The following is a 23,391-nucleotide window of genomic DNA, read 5'->3' as shown; positions in this document are numbered from 1 at the left end:
AATGCTTTATTTCTCCTCGATTTTGCTTTTTTCATGTGTGCTGCCTTATGCAGTACACATGGAAAAAGCAAAACGCCTTGGATTTTTTATGTTCAGGAAGGAGAATCTTCCTGTACATAAACAATCTTCCCCTGCACGCAGTCACACTTGCACTATGGTGCAAGGGTGCCTGCATTGCCGCTACCCTGCTAAGTGTAGCGCAAGCGCAGGGGGAAACACAGGGCTGCACCATATTCTTGTAAATATGGCCAAAACCCTCGTTTCCGAAGTGGTGGACCGTGTCATTAAGCCAAGGAGGATAACGACACGCTCCTCCACTTCTGTGAATTTACAAAAAACTAAATAATTTAATGCGAAGATTGGTGCTGCATCCCAGTGACAAACCTTTACATGGCTGGTTTTATTTTGCTGTTCGAGGCTCCTGCTCCTGCAAGGGCCAGTCTGGAAACCAAAAGCAGCCCTAGAAAATATTTTCAGACCAGTCCCCATACGGTGCATACCAAGTGCAATGAGTGAGCCTGACCACTACAGAGGGTGCTTTGGAATGCTCTCCCCCAAAGGTTTTTGGGAAACAATGGTGCAGTCTACAACACAGTTATCATTACAGATTGAATTTTATTAGCTTTCAAAGAATAGTAAATGAAGACCTTATTATGCACAAGGATACGACAATCTGGGAAGAAAAATAAGTTACTTACAAAAGCAGTAAGTAACCCACTGACCTATGCATATAACATTTTTTTAGATTAAATACATGGTACATATTCTTTGCAGTAACCCTCTGTGCTACATTAGATAAGTTGAAGTTGCCACTGGACAAAACTCTCCTCTCTCCAGCAGGTACATTAATCACTGGTGTTATCTTGACACTTTTATTGTTGCTCCAAAACTGATAATTCTGCAAGGAACTTTGAAGTGCTTTTAAAACTGCTGCCTGCGGACCCCCTGAGAATGGGTCAAGGACCCCTGGGGGTCCGCGGACCACAGTTTGGGAAACACTGGTCTAACCACTAGCATTTTCATGTATCGTTCCTAAACTGAAAGGCCAGAGACCTTCATCCATTTATTAACATATAATGAGCCTTATTTATGATAAAAGTAACGCACCGGCGGCGCAAGGCCTTCATAAATCTGCCCCAATATACTTCCTCATAAGAGTGTATAATTAATTTTGCTAAACCATATTCATTTTTCATCAACTATACCGTTTGTATTTTATGTACTAGTGGCTATACCGATTGCTTTGTTTTTTACAATGTCTGCACTCGTATTAGATAAGAAACTTGCCTTGAAAACAGTGCATTTCTGAATAAACATTTCAAATATACACGTTCTCTCTTTTAATCCATAATCTCAACTAAAATGATTGTATATTGAAACAGTATTCATGAGTTCCACGTAACTTCAGCTGTACTAACTTAATATTTTCTTTTGTCGACCTGATTTACTCATACTATAACCCACAGGCCTATAACAGCCCGTGAACCCTTTCTTTTACAGTACATGACAAAACAAACAGTTACAGACTTACCTTTACCAATGCTTTGTACGATGTACAACAGTGACAGTCACAAAATAGATATTCGTTTGACGGAAGTCTCAATTATGCTGCTATCACTGCAACCAAAATTCAATGGCACAGATATCCAGTCAATACAGACTCATATATGTCTCTTCAGCCAATCATATTTCCTCCCGCAAAATTTTGTATTCAAATTTACATTTCAGTTGGTTGTCCCTCACAATATTTTCAATGTCACATAAAAGTCACCCATCACCCACTGCCATCTCTGGCTGTTTCCATGGTAACACCTCATTCTGCACCTGGCTGAAGGCACAGGTCAAAAGTTCATATCTCAACGTTCTACAGCAAACTAACAACACTGTTTTCCCTCCAGAAACACCTGCCTATCCACAGCTCTGTTACATGTCATTTTTTTCACACCCAATACTACTTTTTCTTTTACATAACATTAACATGCAACGTAGTCTTCAATCTTCACGTATTAGAATCAACCAATCATCTTTTGTTTTTCAACCACACCAAGCCTCATCCATTTTTTTATCCTGAATTTCAGCTTCTAACTGCCATTCCACTTCCACAACCCATCGGAGCACGACTGCATCTGCCTTGAAAATGAAGGTTTGGCTTTTAGGACACAGCTATATTCACTGGAGTGGAAAATATGCAGCAAGCAGACGAATTTCCAACCTTGATTTACCAAATGTGCAGATAACGTGGATTGGGCAAAGAGGATTAAGATGTCACCAATTAATACCATTGGTGAAAACTTTTATGCATCTCCCAGAACCAGACATTATAATTGTGCACTGTGGTGGGAACGATCTAGGCACATTGACTGGGGTAGGTCTGGAAATGCTTCTAAAAGACACCTTTAGACAATTGATGACACTTTTTCCTCGAACTGCCTTGGTATATTCCAATATATGCCAAAGACAGAAATGGAATTGGTCCAATCAACATTGTGCACAAATTGAGAAAGCAAGGAGACATGTTAATAAATCTGTTTCTGCTTTCCTCAGAGATTATAGCATGGGTTCTATTTACCACAACAACTTGCGTTACCACATGCAAGACATCTATAGGACAGATGGTGTTCATTTCACGGATGAGGGAAACAAAATCTTCCTCTGCAACATCAGACTCTGCATCGGTACTTACTTATAAATGCAGAAACAACTCAATAAACACAAGGGCTCTTTTCAGAGCCACCTTATATCAAAGCACTCAAACTTCTGATTTATCTCCATTTTCACACTCTTGTACATAGGTGTGCGCGCCCGAGTGCGCGCACCCCGCAACTTTTTTTCGGAAAAAAAATATATATATTTTCGCCTTTAACCCCTTCGACGCTCATGACGAGCTCAGCTCGTCATGGAGTTTCCATTGATTTCAATGGAAATTACATTGCTGTGGTACCAGGGGCTCAGCATCCAAGTGGTTAAGGACCTTACTGCACACCCTGAGAAAACCTACGCAGCAAAACAATCTCTACCTTCTCCCCTTTCCATGTTCCAACGCTTTGAAATGACAATATATTTACTCGCAGTGACAAAATGGCGGTCAACACTTCCTGATTTCCTTCGAATCGAACACTAACAGACGTCACGCAGCAAAAAAAAAATTCCGCTCGCGCGCAGCCGCTTGAATGTGCGCACCCGTCCGCGCTTATAGATATATAATTGACTTTAACTTTAATTTTCTCAGCAACTACTGAACGGATTTACACCATTCCACAAAAAGCGTAATCTGCGAGCCGGACTCTACAGTTTTGCCAAATTTCTAATAAATCCATTCAGCCGTTCGACCTGTAGCCGTGTCTAAACGTCCTATGGAAAATAACATGGAGAAAACACGTTTTGGGACCCCCCTTTTATCTCAGCCCCCACTTCACCAATCCCCCCCAAATTTTCAGGGAAGGAGCGCAGTGGACCGAGCCATCTTCTTTGAGAAATTCGCAAAGATTCATCCACCAGGGCCAAAGTTAATCCAAATAGAATGTTGACGATTTCCTATGGAAACTAGGTCCTAACTATAACTACCTACTGGCGACCGCCAGTAGGTAATATATATATATTTATATATATATATATATATATATATATATATATATATATATATATATTCACTGAAAAAACCATAGGTTATAGACCATATATAGTTAGGAATTAGCATTTACAAAACCATGAAAATTCACTGAAAAAAAACCATAGGTTATACACCATATATAGTTAGGAATTAGCATTTAAAAAACCTTATTTTACTCACACAAAACCAATGAAATTCCATATATAGTTAGTTGTACTAACTATATATCGCGCACCCGCAATCCACTGCTGATCATGTCACATATTACATCATTCATGACATGGTCAGTGACATCACTGATGACATCACTGATGACATCTCAAATGACATCACTGATGACATCACTGATGACATCTCAAATGACATCACTGATGACATCTCAAATGACATCACTGATGACATCTCATTTGACATCAATGGTCACATCACTGATGATATCATTCATGTGACAATACAATGCATCTCCTCACACTTTAATATAACCTCTGTTACACCCAGTGTTAAATACAGAATATATTTTTTAAAACAATTGACACACCAATACTAGTTACTACATACGCACTCACTGATTCCTACGTCTACACACACATTCACTCATTCACCCATACAATCATTCATACATACAATCACTCATCTTTACAACACTATCATATGCACTCATACACCATATACAGACACTCACACTCTGCCACTCATCCTTGGAGTTACTCACACACCTAGTCAGTCCTGTAAAGAATCAATCACACTTCCATTTTCTAATCTATACAGTTAAACATAGAGTACCTTACATTTTCAAACATATTCTAACACATACTTACTCTCTTATAAATCATTGATACAAGAACACATTGATCTGCACAGAGTCACACATCTCCCAGCTAGCCACACACACACTCAGTCTCCCATACAAATACTTGGACAATCAATCAATAACTCATATAGTTACTCATATAGCTACTGATCAACACATGCAGCAGTTTACAGAATACCAGACATAATGATGCACAAATTAAGACAGTTTAGTCACTAACCTATGCATTCAGTGAGACACATTTAATCATTCACTCATACAGTCAGTCACGCACCTACTAAAACCTTCATTCAGGCACTTATACATCCACTCATTCAGTTGTGATGTGATGTCATCAGTGATGTCATTTGAGATGTCATCAGTGATGTCATCAGTGATGTCATTTGAGATGTCATCAGTGATGTCATCAGTGATGTCACTGACCATGTCATGAATGATGTAATATGTGACATGATCAGCAGTGGATTGCGGGTGCGCGATATATAGTTAGTACAACTAACTATATATGGAATTTCATTGGTTTTGTGTGAGTAAAATAAGGTTTTTTAAATGCTAATTCCTAACTATATATGGTGTATAACCTATGGTTTTTTTTCAGTGAATTTTCATGGTTTTGTAAATGCTAATTCCTAACTATATATGGTCTATAACCTATGGTTTTTTCAGTGAATTTCATTGGTTTTTTAAAAGCTAATATCTATAGCTGTAAAATGTATTCTTCTTTAAATCCAAAAATATATTTTATATGTTTATTAATAATTTTTTTTTAATATTTTTTTTTGTTTCGCTCCCGGTCCGCGAACCGGAAAGCTTCCCGTTAGCTCAAATTAATGCCGCGACCCGGTCCGCGAACCGGTAAGAAATCAACATCGTGACGGTATCGCGTTGCCGCGTAATGCGTCTTGTGACGTACCGCGTTAGCGCACCCGGAAGTGCCCCGGGGCGCGGACCGAGGCGCGAAACGCAGCTCCCCGGAAGCGATCCGCGGCGCGTCGCGAAAGCGCGACGTATCGCGTTGCCGCGGCGCGTCGCGAAAGCGCGACGTATCGCGTTGCCGCGTAATGCGTCTTGTGACGTACCGCGTTAGCGCACCCGGAAGTGCCCCGGGGCGCGGACCGAGGCGCGAAGCGCAGCGACCCGGAAGCTAACCGGGGCGCGTTCCGCAGCGCGTAACATGAGCGTGAGAGGTCATGTGACTTGTTAATAAAACTTTTCATTGGTTCATTTCACTTTTGGTTTCATAATGATGTAAGGCTAGGTCAGGTGACCTAAAAATAACACTTTTCATTGGTTTAGAACTATTTTTTTTCCCAAATGATGAAAGCCCCCACCTTTTTTCTCACTCTGACTTTCAACTTTGAGAAAGGAAGACCTGATCATTTGCTCTGATAAAAAAATGGCTTCAATAGTAGCTTCAGCTTCTGCACCCCCACCACCACCACCACCATCTCCTCATAGGAAGAGAGGACCATCTGCACAGTTTATTGGAGACACAGAGGAGGAAGATGAAGAACAAGACGGAGAGGAAGAAGAGGGACCACGATTTGTCAAAGAGTTACCCCGGGTATCTCATCGCAAAGTTAGCTTTATCTGGCAATTTTTTTCCATTCCACCAGGAGAGAAAAAAGTCAATGCACGCTATGCTACGTGCCTTATCTGCCAAGAAAAGTTATCCCGGGGCACTAATAAAAAATACAGTTATGGAAATTACACGATGCACCGACATATGCAGAGGTGGCATCCAATCAACTATAGTCGTGCAGAGGTGCGTGAACTACAACAGAACCCCCCAACTTCGGTGACAAGAACATCACCTGATATGTCTCTCACATTTGGAGAGGCCAACGAAACAACGCCAAATATCCCAAAAAATTTTGTCCATATGAAGGTGACATGCTTATATTGTGGCACTTTAATTTCATGCGCAAACATGAGTCTGAAATTAATTAATTTGGCTTTCGAGAAACACCGATGCTCCAAACGCAGCAAGTTTAAAAATTTTTTTTTGCTCCTGTTGAGCCTTTTTCAATGCCTCTTTCTGTTCCTTCCCTTTGAAAACAAACAAAAAAAACAAATAAGTGTTCAAAAAATACAAAAAAAACAAATAATGTTCAAAAAAGCAAAAAAAAATATAAAACAACAAAAATATTAAAAAAAAAGTTCTTTTTAGAACTACCTCCCCGTTATTAAAAATTAGCTAGAATGTTTTGCACTCTGGCAAGCTCTATTTCTTTTGGTTCGCTTCCCGGTTAGCTTCCCGGTACGCGAACCGGGAGCTAACCCGAAATTTTTTTAAAAAAAAAAATAGAGTAAGTAAGGCCCTTTTAAAACCTCCACATTAAACCTAGGGGGTCATGGAGGATCTAGTATGCCCCCTTATGGTTATTTCCCCCTTTGTTTTGTCCTCCTCTTGTCTCTCAATCCTACCGAGAGACAAGATGGCGGCCGCTCCGGACTGTTTAGAATGTTGACAGACACCGGAGGGCCAATCAGCTTCGCTTCGTGAAGTTCCGTTACGCGTAAGGTCCGCGAACCGGGGCGCTGCCTGGTCCGCGCTTACAGATATATATCTTTTTTTAAACGTTAATTTCTCAAAATCCACTGGAGCACATATATTGAGACCTAGAAAAGGCACATCGGGCTACCAGTCCCTACAATTTTGCCAAGTTTCGTGCAAATCCATTCAGCCGTTCGGGCTAAAAGTGAGGCTAACCGCCCTATGGAAAACTCAATGTTAAAAACACGTTTTGGGACCCCCCTTTTTTCTCGGCCCCCCCTGGACCAACTCCCCCCAAATTTCCAGGGGCTGCTCAGAAACAAAATGTTCCATTTTGCTGAAAATTCCAGCCAATTCCGTCCACAAACGCCAAAGTTATTCGACATAGAATTTTCAAAAATCCCATAGAGAAAAAATCCTAACTATATATACCTACTGGCGACCGCCAGTAGGTAATATATATATATATATATATATATTCACTGAAAAAACCATAGGTTATAGACCATATATAGTTAGGAATTAGCATTTAAAAAACCTTATTTTACTCACACAAAACCATTGAAATTCCATATATAGTTAGTTGCACTAACTATATATCGCGCACCCGCAATCCACTGCTGATGATGTCACATATTACATCATTCATGACATGGTCAGTGACATCACTGATGACATCACTGATGACATCTCAAATGACATCACTGATGACATCACTGATGACAACATCCAGTGACTGTATGTTTCTGTAAAGTTAAAATGTGTCTTACATATTGAAGAATGAGTGGAAGTATAAGTGTCTGGACAAAGGATTTAGTAGGTGCATGACTGAATGTATGAGTGAGTGATTAAATGTGTCTCACTGAGTGCATGGGTTAGTGACTAAAGTGTCTTAATTTGTGCATCATTATGTCTGTTGTTCTGTAAACTGCTGCATGTGTTGATCAGTAGCTATATGATTAACTATATGGGTTACTGATTGATTGTCCAAGTATTTGTATGGGAGACTGAGTGTGTGTGTGGCTGGCTGGGAGGTGTGTGACTCTGTGCAGATCAATGTGTACTTATATCAATGATTGTATAACAAGGTAAGTATGTGTTAGTATATGTTTGAAAATGTAAGGTGCTCTATGTTTAACTGTATAGACAAGAAAATGGAAGTGTGATTGATTCTTTACAGGACTGACTAGGTGTGTGAGTAACTCCATGAATGAGTGGCAGAGTGTGAGTGTCTGTATAGGTGTATGAGTGCATATGATAGTGTTGTAAAGATGAGTGATTGTATGTATGAATGATTGTATGGGTGAATGAGTGAATGTGTGTGTAGACGTAGGAATCAGTGAGTACATATGTAGTAACTAGTATTGGTGTGTCAATGGTTTCAAAAATTATACTCTGTATTTAACACTGGGTGAAACAGAGGTTATATTAAAATGTGAGGAGATGCATTGTATTGTCACATGAATGATATCATCAGTGATGTGGTCATTGATGTCAAATGAGATGTCATCAGTGATGTCATCAGTGATGTCATTTGAGATGTCATCAGTGATGTCATCAGTGATGTCACTGACCATGTCATGAATGATGTAATATGTGACATCATCAGCAGTGGATTGCGGGTGCGCGATATATAGTTAGTGCAACTAACTATATATGGAATTTCAATGGTTTTGTGTGAGTAAAATAAGGTTTTTTAAATGCTAATTCCTAACTATATATGGTCTATAACCTATGGTTTTTTCAGTGAATTTTCAAGGTTTTGTAAATGCTAATTCCTAACTATATATGGTCTATAACCTATGTTTTTTTCAGTGAATTTCAATGGTTTTTTAATAGCAAATATCATAAGCTGTCGAATGTCAAGTACGTGGTAAGTGAAAACATTTTCGTGTTTATGCACACTGATCTGCTTTGAATGGTACCCCCCCCCTCATTTCTATTAGGAGTACTCTCTCTTTGCAGATAGTGAAGGGTAGTTAACGCAGGCCTTTGCCCCCGTTGTAATACGTCGTGCCTGCTTCTCTCTCCATTTGATTGATTGTTATCCAAGTATTTACTGTTTTAGAATTGGTTCTCTTTGGTTCATTCTCTATTTACAAACAAACACAGAGTCGCAATACTCTGTTTAGTCTTTGCAGATAACGAAAAATCGTGTAAAAAAAAAGACAATGAATCGAGCAAAATCAGTAGGCCACTAATGGGATCTCTTTTTGACCTCGCTAAAATAGAAACATTAGGAACAACCCCTCATGACAAATACAAAACTAGTGAAATGAACTGAACTCCACACAATGATGGCTGCAAAACAGCTCGGCTCCGCCACCCACCCCGCCCAAAATAACGATAAAGAGCGGCTGCCATGATTGGTTGCGGAATGGCCACGACGGAGCTACGAAATGGTGCTGCTCTCATGCTAACCCCAGCTTCAGTCTGAAACATCCAGAAACACTGTAGACTACCAATTCGATCAGTTCCGGTAGCGCCCCAATGTAACCCGGTAGAGAAGAACTAGCCCTCCCCTCTTTGACTAATGGTTCTTGTTGCCTGTCCCTTCTGTTGTCATTTAACAGAACTATTTAGCCTGCTGAAAGGGGTTGTGTTCCGACCGCTGGTTGGTGGAGACATTTTGACTATATTCTGGACCTGCGTTGTCGCGTAATGCGGCATATGACGCGCCGCGTTAGCGCATCCGGAAGTCATCCGGGGCGCGCAGCGCGTAACGTAAGCCTAACAAGTCATGTGACTTGTTAATAAAACTTTTCATTGGTTCATTTTACTTTTCTTATTCTAATGATGAAAGGCTTGGTCATATGACCTAAAAATTACGCTTTTTATTACTTCCGAACATTATTTTTTCTTAAATATATGTTATAATGTTCCAGGCTAATGTACTTTCCTGGAAAATTTACAACTGTCCTGCAAGTAAAATATATTCTTTTTTCGAGAAAAAGAGCGTTTCTTCGTCCCATGACGGAGCCGTTGAGCAAAAGAGGGTCGACCTGGTGTCTTAGGCGCCGATACGCCTGAATATGAGATTCTTATCGATCACTTTATGTTGCAGGAATAGAAAACACAACAGCCCTTGACCATTTATCTTTACTGCGTTCCTTCGTATTATACCTTTTACCCTTCATGTAATTGGTCTGCTTTATTTCACTTGCCTTTTAATGATTCTAAAACAGTGACTATTATTAAAAACTTTACCAATGTATATACTACTACCATGTTTTCTTTTAAAAACCTTTATTGTGAAAATTTCATTATACAAATACGAGCCTATAACCACGTGGGCCGGCCACGGAGCAAACTGTAATCGTATATGATGAGTAGACATTTACACTGTAGAGGAACGTAACGGGCGGGCCATTAGGTTGCAAGAACTAAGGTGTCTAACAGTTACGGAATCGGTGGACGTACATTTTATAATTAAAATACGACAGGGCCAGTTACAATAAAATTATCTACATATACATTTGCGGGCAAGTACCATGGGTGACGTTAATTCGAACTTTCAATAGTACAGTAATCAATAACACATCAGAACTTAATATCAATAGGGATGTCGAAATATTCAATCAATTCTCGTCCCCGCCCGCCATGTGCTTCAAAACTGCATACGTATCTCGTGATTTCAAGGTTCTGCAACCAGTACACAACAAGGAGTTACGAGTCCCATTTATTCCGGCGCCATTTTGGGCGAGGACGGGCAGGTCCAGGATATAGTCAAAATGTCTCTACCAACCATCGACTATGATGATGTTCATATGCTGTATTTATTAGAGTAACACTCATCTGTCCACATGAAATTAATTTGCCACAATCTAAACATGTCATTTTAATCTTTCCAAAGTTCTTCTAAATATTTGGGACCGTTTCCCTTGCCTCTGATGCTGTCAGTGCCACTTCTTTGATGAATGTACTAGCAGGTCAGGGGTTCTCCTCCAAATCTCTCTTTTATGCAGCACTATAATTAATTGGTGCCACCTCTCCATATGACGATGCATGGTATAGTTACCATAACTATATATTTTTTCGGTTCCTCTGGAGAGTTCATCGTGGCAGATGAAGCGTGTAACGTACCGGGCATTTACCTTTTTTTGCATGTACAGGAAAGGAAAAAAAAATCGAGCGTCCGAGTTCTAAGGTGTCCCAGGGCCATTTTAGTGGACCAGGCCCAAATCCAAAGAACAGGCCGCCATTTTGAGAGTCCTGTTGCAGCCGCCTGTCGCTGTAGCATCAAGAGCAGCCGAAACTCAGCTGAATGGCAACTGAAACGGTAAAGGGGCGCCCCACTACAGCAGACGAGCCTCCACCTAGGAAGGCCCGTTCACGCCGCCCCCCCCCCTTCGGGCACCCCACGCCGTTATTCGGAGCAGTATTGTAGGATGGCCACACCAGTGCGGCAACTTGCTACACATCACCTCGGTGGTAACCGAATCTCAGCGCCTTGTGGTGTCTTCTATTCAGAAAACATTGTTGCGCTGCCTTTGGCCCCATTCGCACATCGGTCCGCTACTGACGCCATCTCACAGGCTAATGGGGCGCCCCACGCCGAGTTTCAGCATTGTAGGATGACCACACCAGTACAGCAACTTGCTAGACATCACCTCGGTGCCATCCGGATCTCGGCGCCCCACTGCAGATGAAGTGCCTCTCAACTATGAAACCACCACGGTGACATCCGGATCTTGGCGCGTTGTGCTGCCTTCGGCCTATTCGCACATCGGTCCGCTACTGACGCCATCTCACAGGCTAATGGGGCGCCCCACGCCGAGTTTCAGCATTGTAGGATGACCACACCAGTACAGCAACTTGCTAGACATCACCTCGGTGCCATCCGGATCTCGGCGCCCCACTGCAGATGAAGTGCCTCTCAACTATGAAACCACCACGGTGACATCCGGATCTTGGCGCGTTGTGCTGCCTTCGGCCTATTCGCACATCGGTCCGCTACTGACGCCATCTCACAGACTAATGGGGCGCCCCACGCCGAGTTTCAGCATTGTAGGATGACCACACCAGTACAGCAACTTGCTAGACATCACCTCGGTGCCATCCGGATCTCGGCGCCCCACTGCAGATGAAGTGCCTCTCAACTATGAAACCACCACGGTGACATCCGGATCTTGGCGCCTTGTGCTGGTTCCGGCCTATTCACACATCGGTCCGCTACTGACGCCATCTCACAGGCTAATGGGGCGCCCCACGCCGAGTTTCAGCATTGTAGGATGACCACACCAGTACAGCAACTTGCTAGACATCACCTCGGTGCCATCCGGATCTTGGCATCTCAACGCCTAGTGGTATCTTCCATACAGAAAATATGGTTGCGCTGCCTTTGGCCCCATTCGCACATCGGTCCGCAACTGACACCATCTCACAGGCCAACAGGGCGCCCCACGCCGACTTTTACCATTGTAGGATGGCCACACCAGTACAGCAACTTCCTAGACATCACCTCAGTGCCATCCGGATCTTGGCATCTCAGCGCCTTGTGGTGTCAGTCAGAAAATATTGTTGCGCTGCCTTTGGCCCCATTCGCACATCAGTCCGCTACTGATACCATCTCACAGGCCAACAGGGCGCCCCACGCCGACTTTTACCATTGTAGGATGGCCACACCAGTGCCACAACTTGCTAGACACCACCTCGGTGCCATCCGGATCTTGGCATCTCAGCGCCTTGTGGTGTCTTCTATTCCGAAAATATTGTTGCGCTGCCTTTGGCCCCATTCGCACATCGGTCCGCTACTGACGCCATCTCACAGGCCAACGTATTTTCTCCGCATTTTATACCCTATGCCGCATAACAGGTCATGTGACTTGTTTATAAAACTTTTCATTGGTTCATTTTACTTTTGGTTTCCTAATGATGGAAGGCTTGATCATATGACCTAAAAACAACACTTTTCATTGGATGAAAACTTTTTTTTTTCCCCAAACGATGAAAGCCCCACCTTGTTTCTGGATGTTTCAGACTGAAGCTGGCGTCAGCATGAGAGCACCACCATCTCGTAGCTCCGTCGTGGTCATTCCGCGAGCAATCATGGCAGCCGCTCCCCACCAGAAGCCTACAGGAGTCGGGGGCCCCCAAAACTTTTGATGAATCCTCAAGGCGGAGGGGACGCTTTCGAGAATGGGGTCCAAGACCTAGCAGACAAGCGTCCGATTTCCAAGGTGTCCCAGGGCCATTTCAGTGGACCAGGCCCAAAAAGGAAACAGCCTGCCGCCATTTTGAGAGTCCTGTGACAGCCGACTATCGCTGCACCGCAAGAGTGGGCGCAACTCAGCTGAATTGCGGCTTTTGACACAGTGGACCAAAAACGGACGGAATGGCAACTGAAACGGTAAAGGGGCGCCCCACTACAACAGATGAGACTCCACCTGGAGAGGCCCGTTCCCGCCGCCTCCCCCGGGGCGCCCCACGCCGTTATTCGGAGCAGCATTGTAGGATACCAAAACCAGTGCGGCAACTTACTGGACATCACCTTGGTGCCATCGTTCTGCTGCCTTGGAACTATTCGCACAACAGTTTGCTACTGATGACCCACCCCCCGCGACGCCCCACGCCAGAAATCTGGACGTTGTGCTGCGTTGGGACTATTCGCACAGCCGACCGCTACTTCGTTGTTTTTCCCTAAAAATGTTTATATGTTATTACTGTTTTTGTTTTCTTGTATATATTTATAAGTTATTAAAGTTTTATAATCTTACTACTTTGTCGGAGTGCTATATATTTTTAATGTGACACATAATTGTAAAAACTTTGATGTACAAAGAGTCATCCCTGGAATCTTCCGCTTCAGGCTCGGTCCCCTCCCCAATCACAATACAGGATGGTTTTCAGATAATAGGAACGCGTCTGCTGTGACGGATCTCATCGAGTGTGGGCCTTGATCTACTATAACTCCTTTGAAGAGGGGTGATTCTTTACAGCTGGGGCCATAAACTACATCTGCAGGGCTAGCTGATACCCTAGGACCGGCCTGGACAATCGGACACAGAGTAAAAGGAGTGTCAGAGGGTGCGGTAGTGAATAGGGCGAAAGGGAGGTGTCGGGCGGGCACAGGGTGTGATTCTCAGGGAAGAGCAGCGCAGATGGGGGGAGGTTTATTACCCATGCATAAGACAGAGAGCGGGGGTGACCACTGCCTGGGGGAGATGCTTGCGAGGGTGGGGAGCCATGCTAAGGATTGACAGCGTGCACAGAGTGGGTCTGGTCAAGGCATCTAAAATGACTGCCGTGCACGACAAAAGTGTGGCATTTGAAAAAAGACAAGATGGCGCAGACAATGTTTTTCAACACTTCCTGATTTCCTTCGAATCGAACGTTAACAGACGTTGGGGCATATTACCAAAGTTAAGCGATATTTATCCCTAACGATGCTTAGCAACGATTTTTTTACCGCTAAGCATCGTCAGAAATTATCGCAGATAAACCTTGCTATTATCAAGGTTTATCGCAAATACGATAAAAAACGACCGCAATGCATTAATATCGCTGAAAACTCAGCGATATTCATGCATTACCGAGCTAATGCTCTTAGCCATGTTATCCACCTCCCATTGGATAACATGGCTAAGAACTGCTCAGGGCAGCTGCTAGCTTTTGGAGATATTCGCGCTTATCGCGAATATTTCCAAAAGTTGATAATAGGAGATAGCGATGTTAGCGACTGTTTCCAGTCGCTAACATCTTGGCATGCCCACTTTGCATGTCATTAGTGATAAATATCACTCACATGCAAAGTGGGGCCCAAGATGGTCACTATCTCCTACTAGCCGTCGCTAACTGGTGTTAGCAACAGCTAGGTAATACAGATATAATTTTATCTCCGCGAAGCGGAGCGCTGTTACAGATATATATCTTGTTTTTGAACGTTAATTTCTCAAAATCCACTGAAGCACATATATTGAGACCTAGCAAAGGCACATCGAGCTACCAGTCCCTACAATTTTGCCAAGTTTCGTGCAAATCCATTCAGCCGTTCGATTATTATTATTATTTTTTTTGTTTGCCCCGCGGGGCCCTTTTAAAACCTCCACATCAAACCTAAGAGGTCAAGGAGGATCTACTATGCCCCCTTATGGTCATTTGCCCCTTTGCTTTGGCCTCCTCTTGTCTCTCGATCCTACCGAGAGACAAGATGGCGGCCGCTACGGACTGTTTGCAATGTTTACAGACGCCGGAGAACCAATCAGCTTCGCAAACCTCCGTTACGCGAAGCGGAGCGCTGTTACAGATATATATCTTTTTTTGAACGTTAATTTCTCAAAATCCACTGGAGCACATATATTGAGACCTAGCAAAGGCACATCGGGCTACCAGTCCCTAATATTTTACCAAGTTTCGTGCAAATCCATTCAGCCGTTCGATTATTATTATTATTATTTTTTTTTGCCCCGCGGGACCCTTTTAAAACCTCCACATCAAACCTAGGGGGTCAGCGAGGATCTACTATGCCCCCTTATGGTCATTTGCCCCTTCGCTTTGGCCTCCTCTTGTCTCTCGATCCTACCGAGAGACAAGATGGCGGCCGCTACGGACTGTTTGGAATGTTCACAGACGCCGGAGAACCAATCAGCTTCGCTTCACAAAGCTCCGTACCGCGAAAAGTCCGCGAACCGGAGCGCTGCCCGGTCCGCTGTTACAGATATATATCTTTTTTTGAACGTTAATTTCTCAAAATCCACTGGAGCACATATATTGAGACCTAGCAAAGGCACATCGGGCTACCAGTCCCTACAATTTTGCCAAGTTTCGTGCAAATCCATTCAGCCGTTCGGGCTAAAAGTGAGGCCAACCGCCCTATGGAAAACTCAATGTTAAAAACACGTTTTGTGACCCCCCTTTTTTCTCGGCCCCCCCTTGACGAACCCCCCCCAAATTTTCAAGGGCTGCTCAGAAACAAAATGTGCCATTTTCCTGAAAATTTCAGCCAATTCCGTCCCCAAACGCCAAAGTTATTAGACATAGAATTTTCAAAAATCCCATAGAGAAAAAATCCTAACTATATATACCTACTGGCGACCGCCAGTAGGTAATATATATATATATATATATATATATCCCTTTATCCCCAGCACTGCCATTTAAGTAGCAGTAACCTGGTCCTGATGATGGCCTAATACATCTACAGGCCGAAACGCCGTCGACTTTTACAGCGGAATTCTTGGCGCCCCCTTCAAGGACACCCCACTTGATTATTTTTGTATTCATTATCATTTATTGTTTGGGTATCCTGACTACGTACATTTTTATCTTCACTTGTTCCTCATTGCGCCCTTCCCTATCGCTGTACATACTTCCACACTTGTCACTAGGGCCATCACAATCCTTCACGAGCACTTGTGCACAGTATCCCACAGGTTACATATCATTCAATGTAACGCAGTGCGACTCTTCCATATGTTTGATCATATGAAGCTTAATATGTCTTATAATGTAAATTCACAAAAAATAAAATTTGTTACAAAAGAAATTTGTCTCCTTGGTTTTCTCTCCTTTTTTTGATTCAATTCTCAGCAATTAATTGTGCTATATGTAACTGACCTATAATTGACACCCTTTTGAGACATTGTTGTATGTTATAGATTATTGTCCTAGTCTCCTTAGTGTATACGGGCTACCTCCTGTAGTTTGATACTGCTTTGTTATGGGCCCAGCAGGAGTCTGAAATGAGAAAGCCCTGTCCCTGCCTGCACGTTGTTGCAGATCGTATCGAAAGCAGAGGACGTGCAGGCTCTGCTGAATGTGTCCCAGTTATTTAAAATGACACCGGAACAATTTCAGCACATTATTCAGTGAGGCCCAGATTCTTGTCAGGGTGGGCAGCGTTCACCCCATGAAAATTGTGGGTAGACACCGTCCACCCGACTTGTGCCCTGCTTGGCTCCTCAACAATTGATCTGCTAATGCATTGCTAGCTCCCGCACTATGCACATGTACAACATATAGTCACCTTGTTCTAGAACCCAGACTGGCTAGAAAACACACGCTTACACCACATTATTTATACTCGTCTTAATTGCTTCATAAGGTCTTAATTGGGGTTAATTAGAGCCTTTTGTTGATGTGGTCATGTAATCGCGTTCTAAAACGGCAGCCATCTTGGAATGTACTTGTCTTTTCTATTTATACTTGATCCTGAAATGTATTTAAGTCCTCTACTTCTGATTTATTAACATTAGTAGGACATTAAGAATAATTTGTGACTCCTCTCTCACTATTTCATATTTATTGGTGTGTAAAGGTAATTTTTGGTACTAAAATATATACGACACCGCTCGGTCGTCAATAATTAATTCCAAACTAAGTGTTTGTTTTTGTATTGTCCGCTCGTTCTGAACAAAACGAGGGAACAATTTCCTATCTTTTGCTCGATTTCCTACTATTCTCGTTATACTTTTCGGAAGCTCACAATATGATGCGGTCATGTTTGAGTGGGCTCGTATTTCTGTTTAAACCTGAGATTCCTCGCCGCCATTTTGAACTATCAGCCACTCTATTGCAGCCTTACTTAGTTAGTTCATCTGCCTAATTCATCTTGTTATGATACATTTTGTTTATGTTTCTATTCTGATTGTGTTATTTAAATTATTCACCTCTCTCTATGCCGATAATATTCTCGTTTTAACTTTCGGCATCTTACCATATGTTGCGGCCATTTTGGATCGGGATCACATTTCAGTTTCAAACCCGGAACCGAATTCCCATATACTTCGGCTACGTTATTTATATTGTTATACTGCGTATATTTGTACTTCTGTTTGGGCGATTTCAGTAAGATTTATACCTATATCTGGATCACCGTGACAGCGACATGGTGTCGAGCTGCGAGACTGGGAGAAAGTACGAAAGCACGAGATAACTGAGACAAAGGGTCCGTGACCGAAGCTGAGACAATGCCGGGATTAAGGTACAGAAAGTCCAACATAGTCTCTGTGCCAAGTATAAAGACCATTGGAAGTAGCTGGCCCCGCATTGCATAGTAACAAAAACGCATACAGAATTACTGGGCCTTCCGACATGAAAACTTCGAGAAGTGTACACCAGTAAGATCAAGGCGAACCCCAGCCTAAATAAAGAAAACCATAGATTAACGAATAAAAGAAAAATAAGCAGATGAGAAAAACTTTCAGCTTGAAAGAAAGTCAGAACAAGAAAAATAGAGAGCCCTGATGAGAATCTAGGAAAGGAAACCCTAAGATTCGAAACACGTCGGCATTTCAGCAAAGAGCATAAAAAACAAATTGATTTTTTCTTGTAAATACCTCTACAAAGGATTTATTGAGTATATGCTCTTTATGAATTCGATTTGGTCATTATATGAGTTATTCATACTAAATGATAAGATATCCAGTGTTTTTTTGTGACATAATCGTGTGTGTATTGTAATGTTCAATTTCTTTGAGAATTATAGCAATGTAAAATGTGTTGTCCAGTCTAATGTGGTTGTAAATAGCGTGTTGTAAATATATGAATTTTTTTTATCATTTTTTCCTTTTCAAATAGAAAAAATGTTGATAAGAAATTACAAATCGTATAAATAAAAAAGAGGTTGAAACATAAAGAAATGTGTTTTGCTGAGCATAAATTAGTTACAGCTCCCTAAAAAGTAAAAATAGAGATCTAGGCAATTTTTGTTTTTTGTACTTTAAGGGTCCTGCCTGTTCTCTTATCCCCCTCGGGCCACACTCCTGTGTTTACATAAACTACATATAAATCCAGCACACTATTGGATTGGCTAATACGGTCAGAGTAGCCCCAGTATCTTATCATGGTTGGTGCTAAGATCTGCTTCTGGTGACCTGCTATACACTCAGTGGGACATACATCTAGAACTAACCAACCACTACTCATTGCTGTACCAATCTAGGCTTACTGCTCTCCCTCAAGACATTGAAGCCTCCTTCTCCACTATTCCGCTGCCCTGCCTCGCACCGACCAAAAATATACCTTCCTAAACCGGACAAAGACCCCACTGATCTGGTTCATACCGGCCCCTGGCGCTGATCAACACGGACTACAAGATGCTCACAAAGATAATGGCTATTCAGCTAGCACCTATGATACCAATGCTGGCACATCCTGACCAAAATGGATTCGTGCCATCTCGCAGTACGTCCTAAAACTTAGGACGCTATTTCCGCTGCCTTTAAGTATGCGATGGCTCCTGTGGAGTAGTAAGGAATATTTCTAATAGAGTTATGCACAATGGCAATGCAAAAGGTTGGGGTGATGTCAGAAAGAAAGCTAACTACACACATTAAAGGTTCAGACACATTAAAGGTTCTGACATCACCCCCAACCCTGTGCATTGCCATTGTGCATAACTCTATTAGGAATATTCCTTACTACTCCACAGGAGCCATTGTTTCCTCAATAGCTTTCATACCCAGGCTCCCCATGAGTAGGATTCCCTTGCTGCTTATTCCCAGCCTTTCAGTATGCGCCAGAATCATGGCCTCGAGAGGGCTGTCTGATGCTGGATTTGGCAAAGGCCTTTGATTCTCTGGAATGGGCCTTTCCATTCTAAATCTAAGTGTGTTATGGCATTGGAGACCGCTATTTGCAGCTGGTCAGTCTACTCTACACTTGCTCACTGGTCAGGGTCAAGTGTAGCCCTCTGGTATCGGAAACATTCCAGATTCACAGTGGCACTCGCCAGAGCTGCACACTCTCACTCCTGTGTTTCTCATTGGCCATTGAGCTGCTAGCGCTTGCCCTCCGTGCTGGGAGTGCAGAGTAGGGTATTCCGTTGGGCGATGGCCTGCACTCTTTTTCTCTTTATATGGATGATCTACTCATTTACCTTAGAGACCTGCCCTCCATCCCAGACCTAATGCTTGATCGCTTCACTCATCCTTCTGGCCTAAGGTCAACTGGACTAAATCCTGCTTGTTTCCTTTTACCCGTTCGCTGCCGGATACCCACCTTGTACTCAACCAAACCCAAGTGCCCTGGCAGCCCTCCACATTCCACTATTTGGGTATTAGGGAGTACCATGCTGCTTAAGACTTATATGATGGCAAATTATGGAGGGCTTTTACCTCATTGAGAGTGGAGATGACTTTCTGGCTTATGCTGCCACTGTCAGTGGCTGGGGTCATAGCGCTTCTTTAAATGGTTGCTCTCCCCGCCTCCTTTATTACTTTGCCAATCTCGTCCTCTATATTCCTGCCCCTTCTTTCACTCCATGGAAAAAGCAATGAGGGAATTTATTTGGAATAATTCCCGCTGCCGGACTGCATTGTCGAAATTATACCTGCCCACAGAGCAGGGAGGCCATGATGTCTCAATTGATTGGCCAAATGGATGTCAGGCCTACAGCCTGTGGATACGGCGATGGCTGCACTGGTTTCCAATCTGCTGGATGCCTTCCACATGTTTCATTCCTGCACACTTATGTCAATACCTAACTCTTTGTTGGGGGTGGCATACCATTGTTTTTCCTAAACTCTTTATTTAACACATGCAGTAACTTCTTATGCCACAACGATACCCCTGCTTGGCACACCTAGAAGGCACGCCATTACGTCGGAAGCGGAACCAACTGCTTGGCATGCAGTGGGCATCTACACAACAGGAGACCTTTACCGGGATAATAGCATTCTCACCTATGAGTAGCTGATGGAAGATGATGGCTTCCCACTGTGCCTCTTCCTCCTACACAATTCACTAGTGACTGCCATGGGAAGTAGATGGGGGGGATATAGCGCTGGAGTTCCCGATACACCTTACACACCTTACTATGCGATACCTGCATGTAATGGGACCGGGCAGACACCTGATCGACTGGTTTGTGGACTTGCTGTTCTTTCATGCTGGGCCTCAGCTCACGCCCCTCTGGCGCAGGTGGGAGGGATAATTTACTCATCCCTGCACCAACAAGTAATGGGAAACACTGCTGAAGGGCCTGCTCCATGTCCCCCTTAATGCCAGATTCCACCTTGTACAATACTATATTGTGCACAGGGCATATCTCACTCCAACAAAAATAAAACCACTATTTTCAACCGACAGACGCCGCCTGTTCCCGCTGTTATCTGGTAGTCACTGATCTCCTGCACCTGCTTAGGGGGTGCCCGTACCTGCAGCATTACTGACGGGGAGTCACCACTCAACTGTCTGCCTGCACAAGGCGCATGGAGCTGCACACCTGTGAGGTGTGAATCCTAGATCTCTATTGCAGGATTAAGAAAAACAAGGTCACATCTGGCTTCCTTGCCCTTGGGCTAATAAGGGTGAAGCACCTCATCACTCTGCGATGAAAGGTGCGAAAGCCCACAGTAGTTGAAGCTTGGACACAATCTCTCCAACTTGGGCTCAGGCAGAAAGTGTCACCTTGCACAGGGAAGACAGTTTAGGGCTACACACATACCCCATAGCGAACAACTGGGATGGTATCCTGGTTAGCCTGCAAGCTGCCACTCAATTGGACCCAGGCACTGGCACTGGCACTAACTCACCTCCACAACAGACAGAAAACATTGTGCCCTAATTGGTTGATAGGTGGCTAGAACTGTTTGGGGTATGTACTGCCAACCATATGCATAGCTGACATCTGGTTACGGTGCCTTTATGTGTGCATAGATTAATTGTCCAGTATGTGTCGTGCGGCTTTATTGAGTGGAGGGCTAAGATGGGCCGTGGGACTATTGATGTTATGCTTTGTGCACATCCCAGGTCTACATGGTCTTGCAAATCTGAGAATGTGTCAAAAACAATGGGAGTTGCATTTGAACACCCACGCAATGCCCATGGAATGCCTTACCAGTTCAGAGTAACTCGACACAGCGATTTGTGCTGCGCTGCATTATTCCAGATTTTTTGAGCTACTCAATGCCATGGAAAGTGGCTTTGCGTGGCTTAAAAATTCTGACTTAGAGGTTTGCGTCATGCATGTAACACATTGCATTGTGCAAACATGATGCAACCCTCTCAAAAAAGGTCCCCAATCTCTTAACACCAACTTAATTCCCTGATTCATAAATGGTAATTTAGCCTAGATTCTTACTGTGGGTTAGAAGAACTGACAAGCAAGGCCGGCACACATGCGTCTCTTCCATTCACATTTTAATTGCTATGGCTCAGTGTCCTATCCTGCCAGGATATGGTTGAGTTAGAACAGAGATTTTTGTTGGGGTCCTAGAGTGTACACCCTGCATGATCTGTTACAATTAGCCAGCTCTTTGAGACCCTACGAAAGCTGGATACTTTATTAACACTGTCTTAACTTTTACAGCGATGGAAGAGCAGCAGCGTATTGAACTGTAATGGCAGAATTTGCGGCAAGCATGGAGATTTGGAAAAGAGCCTCTGCGGTGGACCTTTTCAGACGGCACAGTCAACCAGACATACTCTCTGCTGGCAGGCATCTTCAAATTATTGGTTGCTTTGATTTTCTTGGTATTCCAACTATTTTCATTTAGCTGGATTTTGGTTAAAAGGTGTAAGCAGATGAGCGAAGCAAGCATGATGACCACACAAAATCAAACAAATTGATTACTAATATCATTGCTAATTTCATAGTCGAAAACAAAGAGTAAGTGCAGTTTACTGTATTCAGACAGAATCATCAATTATTGATTGCTTTTCGGTCTGACACACAGCTCTATTTCCTCTAGCCCATCCTTCTACAGATGAAAATGGTGATAAGATTGGTTTCTCTGGGCTTTCACTGGATCTTTGCCATTCTATGTATCGCTTTTGGCTATTGGTTTGTAAATGCTGAATGCATAATGTTGTTGCCTAAAATACAATGAAAATAAATACAACACTTTTCATTCATTTGACCTCTTGTTTTGGCCCTATAAGTATTACCTTCAAATTCAATGAAGCACATGCATGATGTTATAACCATGAATTAATTTTTCATAATTAATGTAAATCAAAGTTAATCCTTTGAAAATGAACTTTTCAGTCTGCTTTCCTTTTCTTCTCTCGAGTTAACCAGTCTCCAAGCATTATGTAGAAACCTGTTCATGTATATCTCCTGTTATCTCCCTCTCTGCTCAGCCCAGTGGAATGTTGGTGTGATGATGTGGATTGGAATGTTGGAGTGCCTGTGGGGTGAAGTGTGACAGCTGGACCATGGGCTGATCAGCAGGCAGGCTGCTCCTTGTGGGGCTGCTACTCCAGTTCTCTTCTACCTATATCTTCTCTCAATAAATCCTCTAAAACTACATCGTGCCTGTTGGACTTCATTACTACATATTACTTATGGAGTGATAATTGGAGGTAGAAAACACCCTGCCCGACTTAATTGTTGTCTTCACCCCATAAAAAGGTAAGCAGAACTAAAATTAAGTGCTATAGGTGATCTAATATTACTCGGGAATCACAAACAGCAGCCACAAAAAAAGCCAAATAATGAAAATTAAGCTTACAACAGCCAAAAAGATATTCACTAAACCCACTTAACATAATTGAAAGTGTTCCTGTGACATAGAGCTTAGTAGTGTAGCG

At 43.0% G+C, this 23,391-nt stretch overlaps 1 protein-coding gene across 1 annotated transcript in view; it reads left to right on the top strand.

Moving 5' to 3' along the window:
- Positions 1–22,713, top strand: part of LOC144828515 (lactoperoxidase-like) — a 1,612,675-nt gene extending 1,589,962 nt beyond the window's left edge. Inside the window, exon 15 of the mRNA XM_078686761.1 lies at positions 22,169–22,713. Coding sequence (XP_078542887.1) covers positions 22,169–22,200 — 32 coding nt within the window. The 3' untranslated portion in view covers positions 22,201–22,713. The remainder of the gene's footprint in view (positions 1–22,168) is intronic.
- Positions 22,714–23,391: the final 678 nt, after the last annotated feature.

Source organism: Lissotriton helveticus, chromosome 1_1 (assembly GCF_964261635.1).
Source record: "Lissotriton helveticus chromosome 1_1, aLisHel1.1, whole genome shotgun sequence".
Classification (NCBI taxonomy): domain Eukaryota; kingdom Metazoa; phylum Chordata; class Amphibia; order Caudata; family Salamandridae; genus Lissotriton; species Lissotriton helveticus.
The sequence above is the reverse complement of the archived record's forward strand: the minus strand, read 5'-3'. Positions and strand labels throughout refer to the sequence as shown.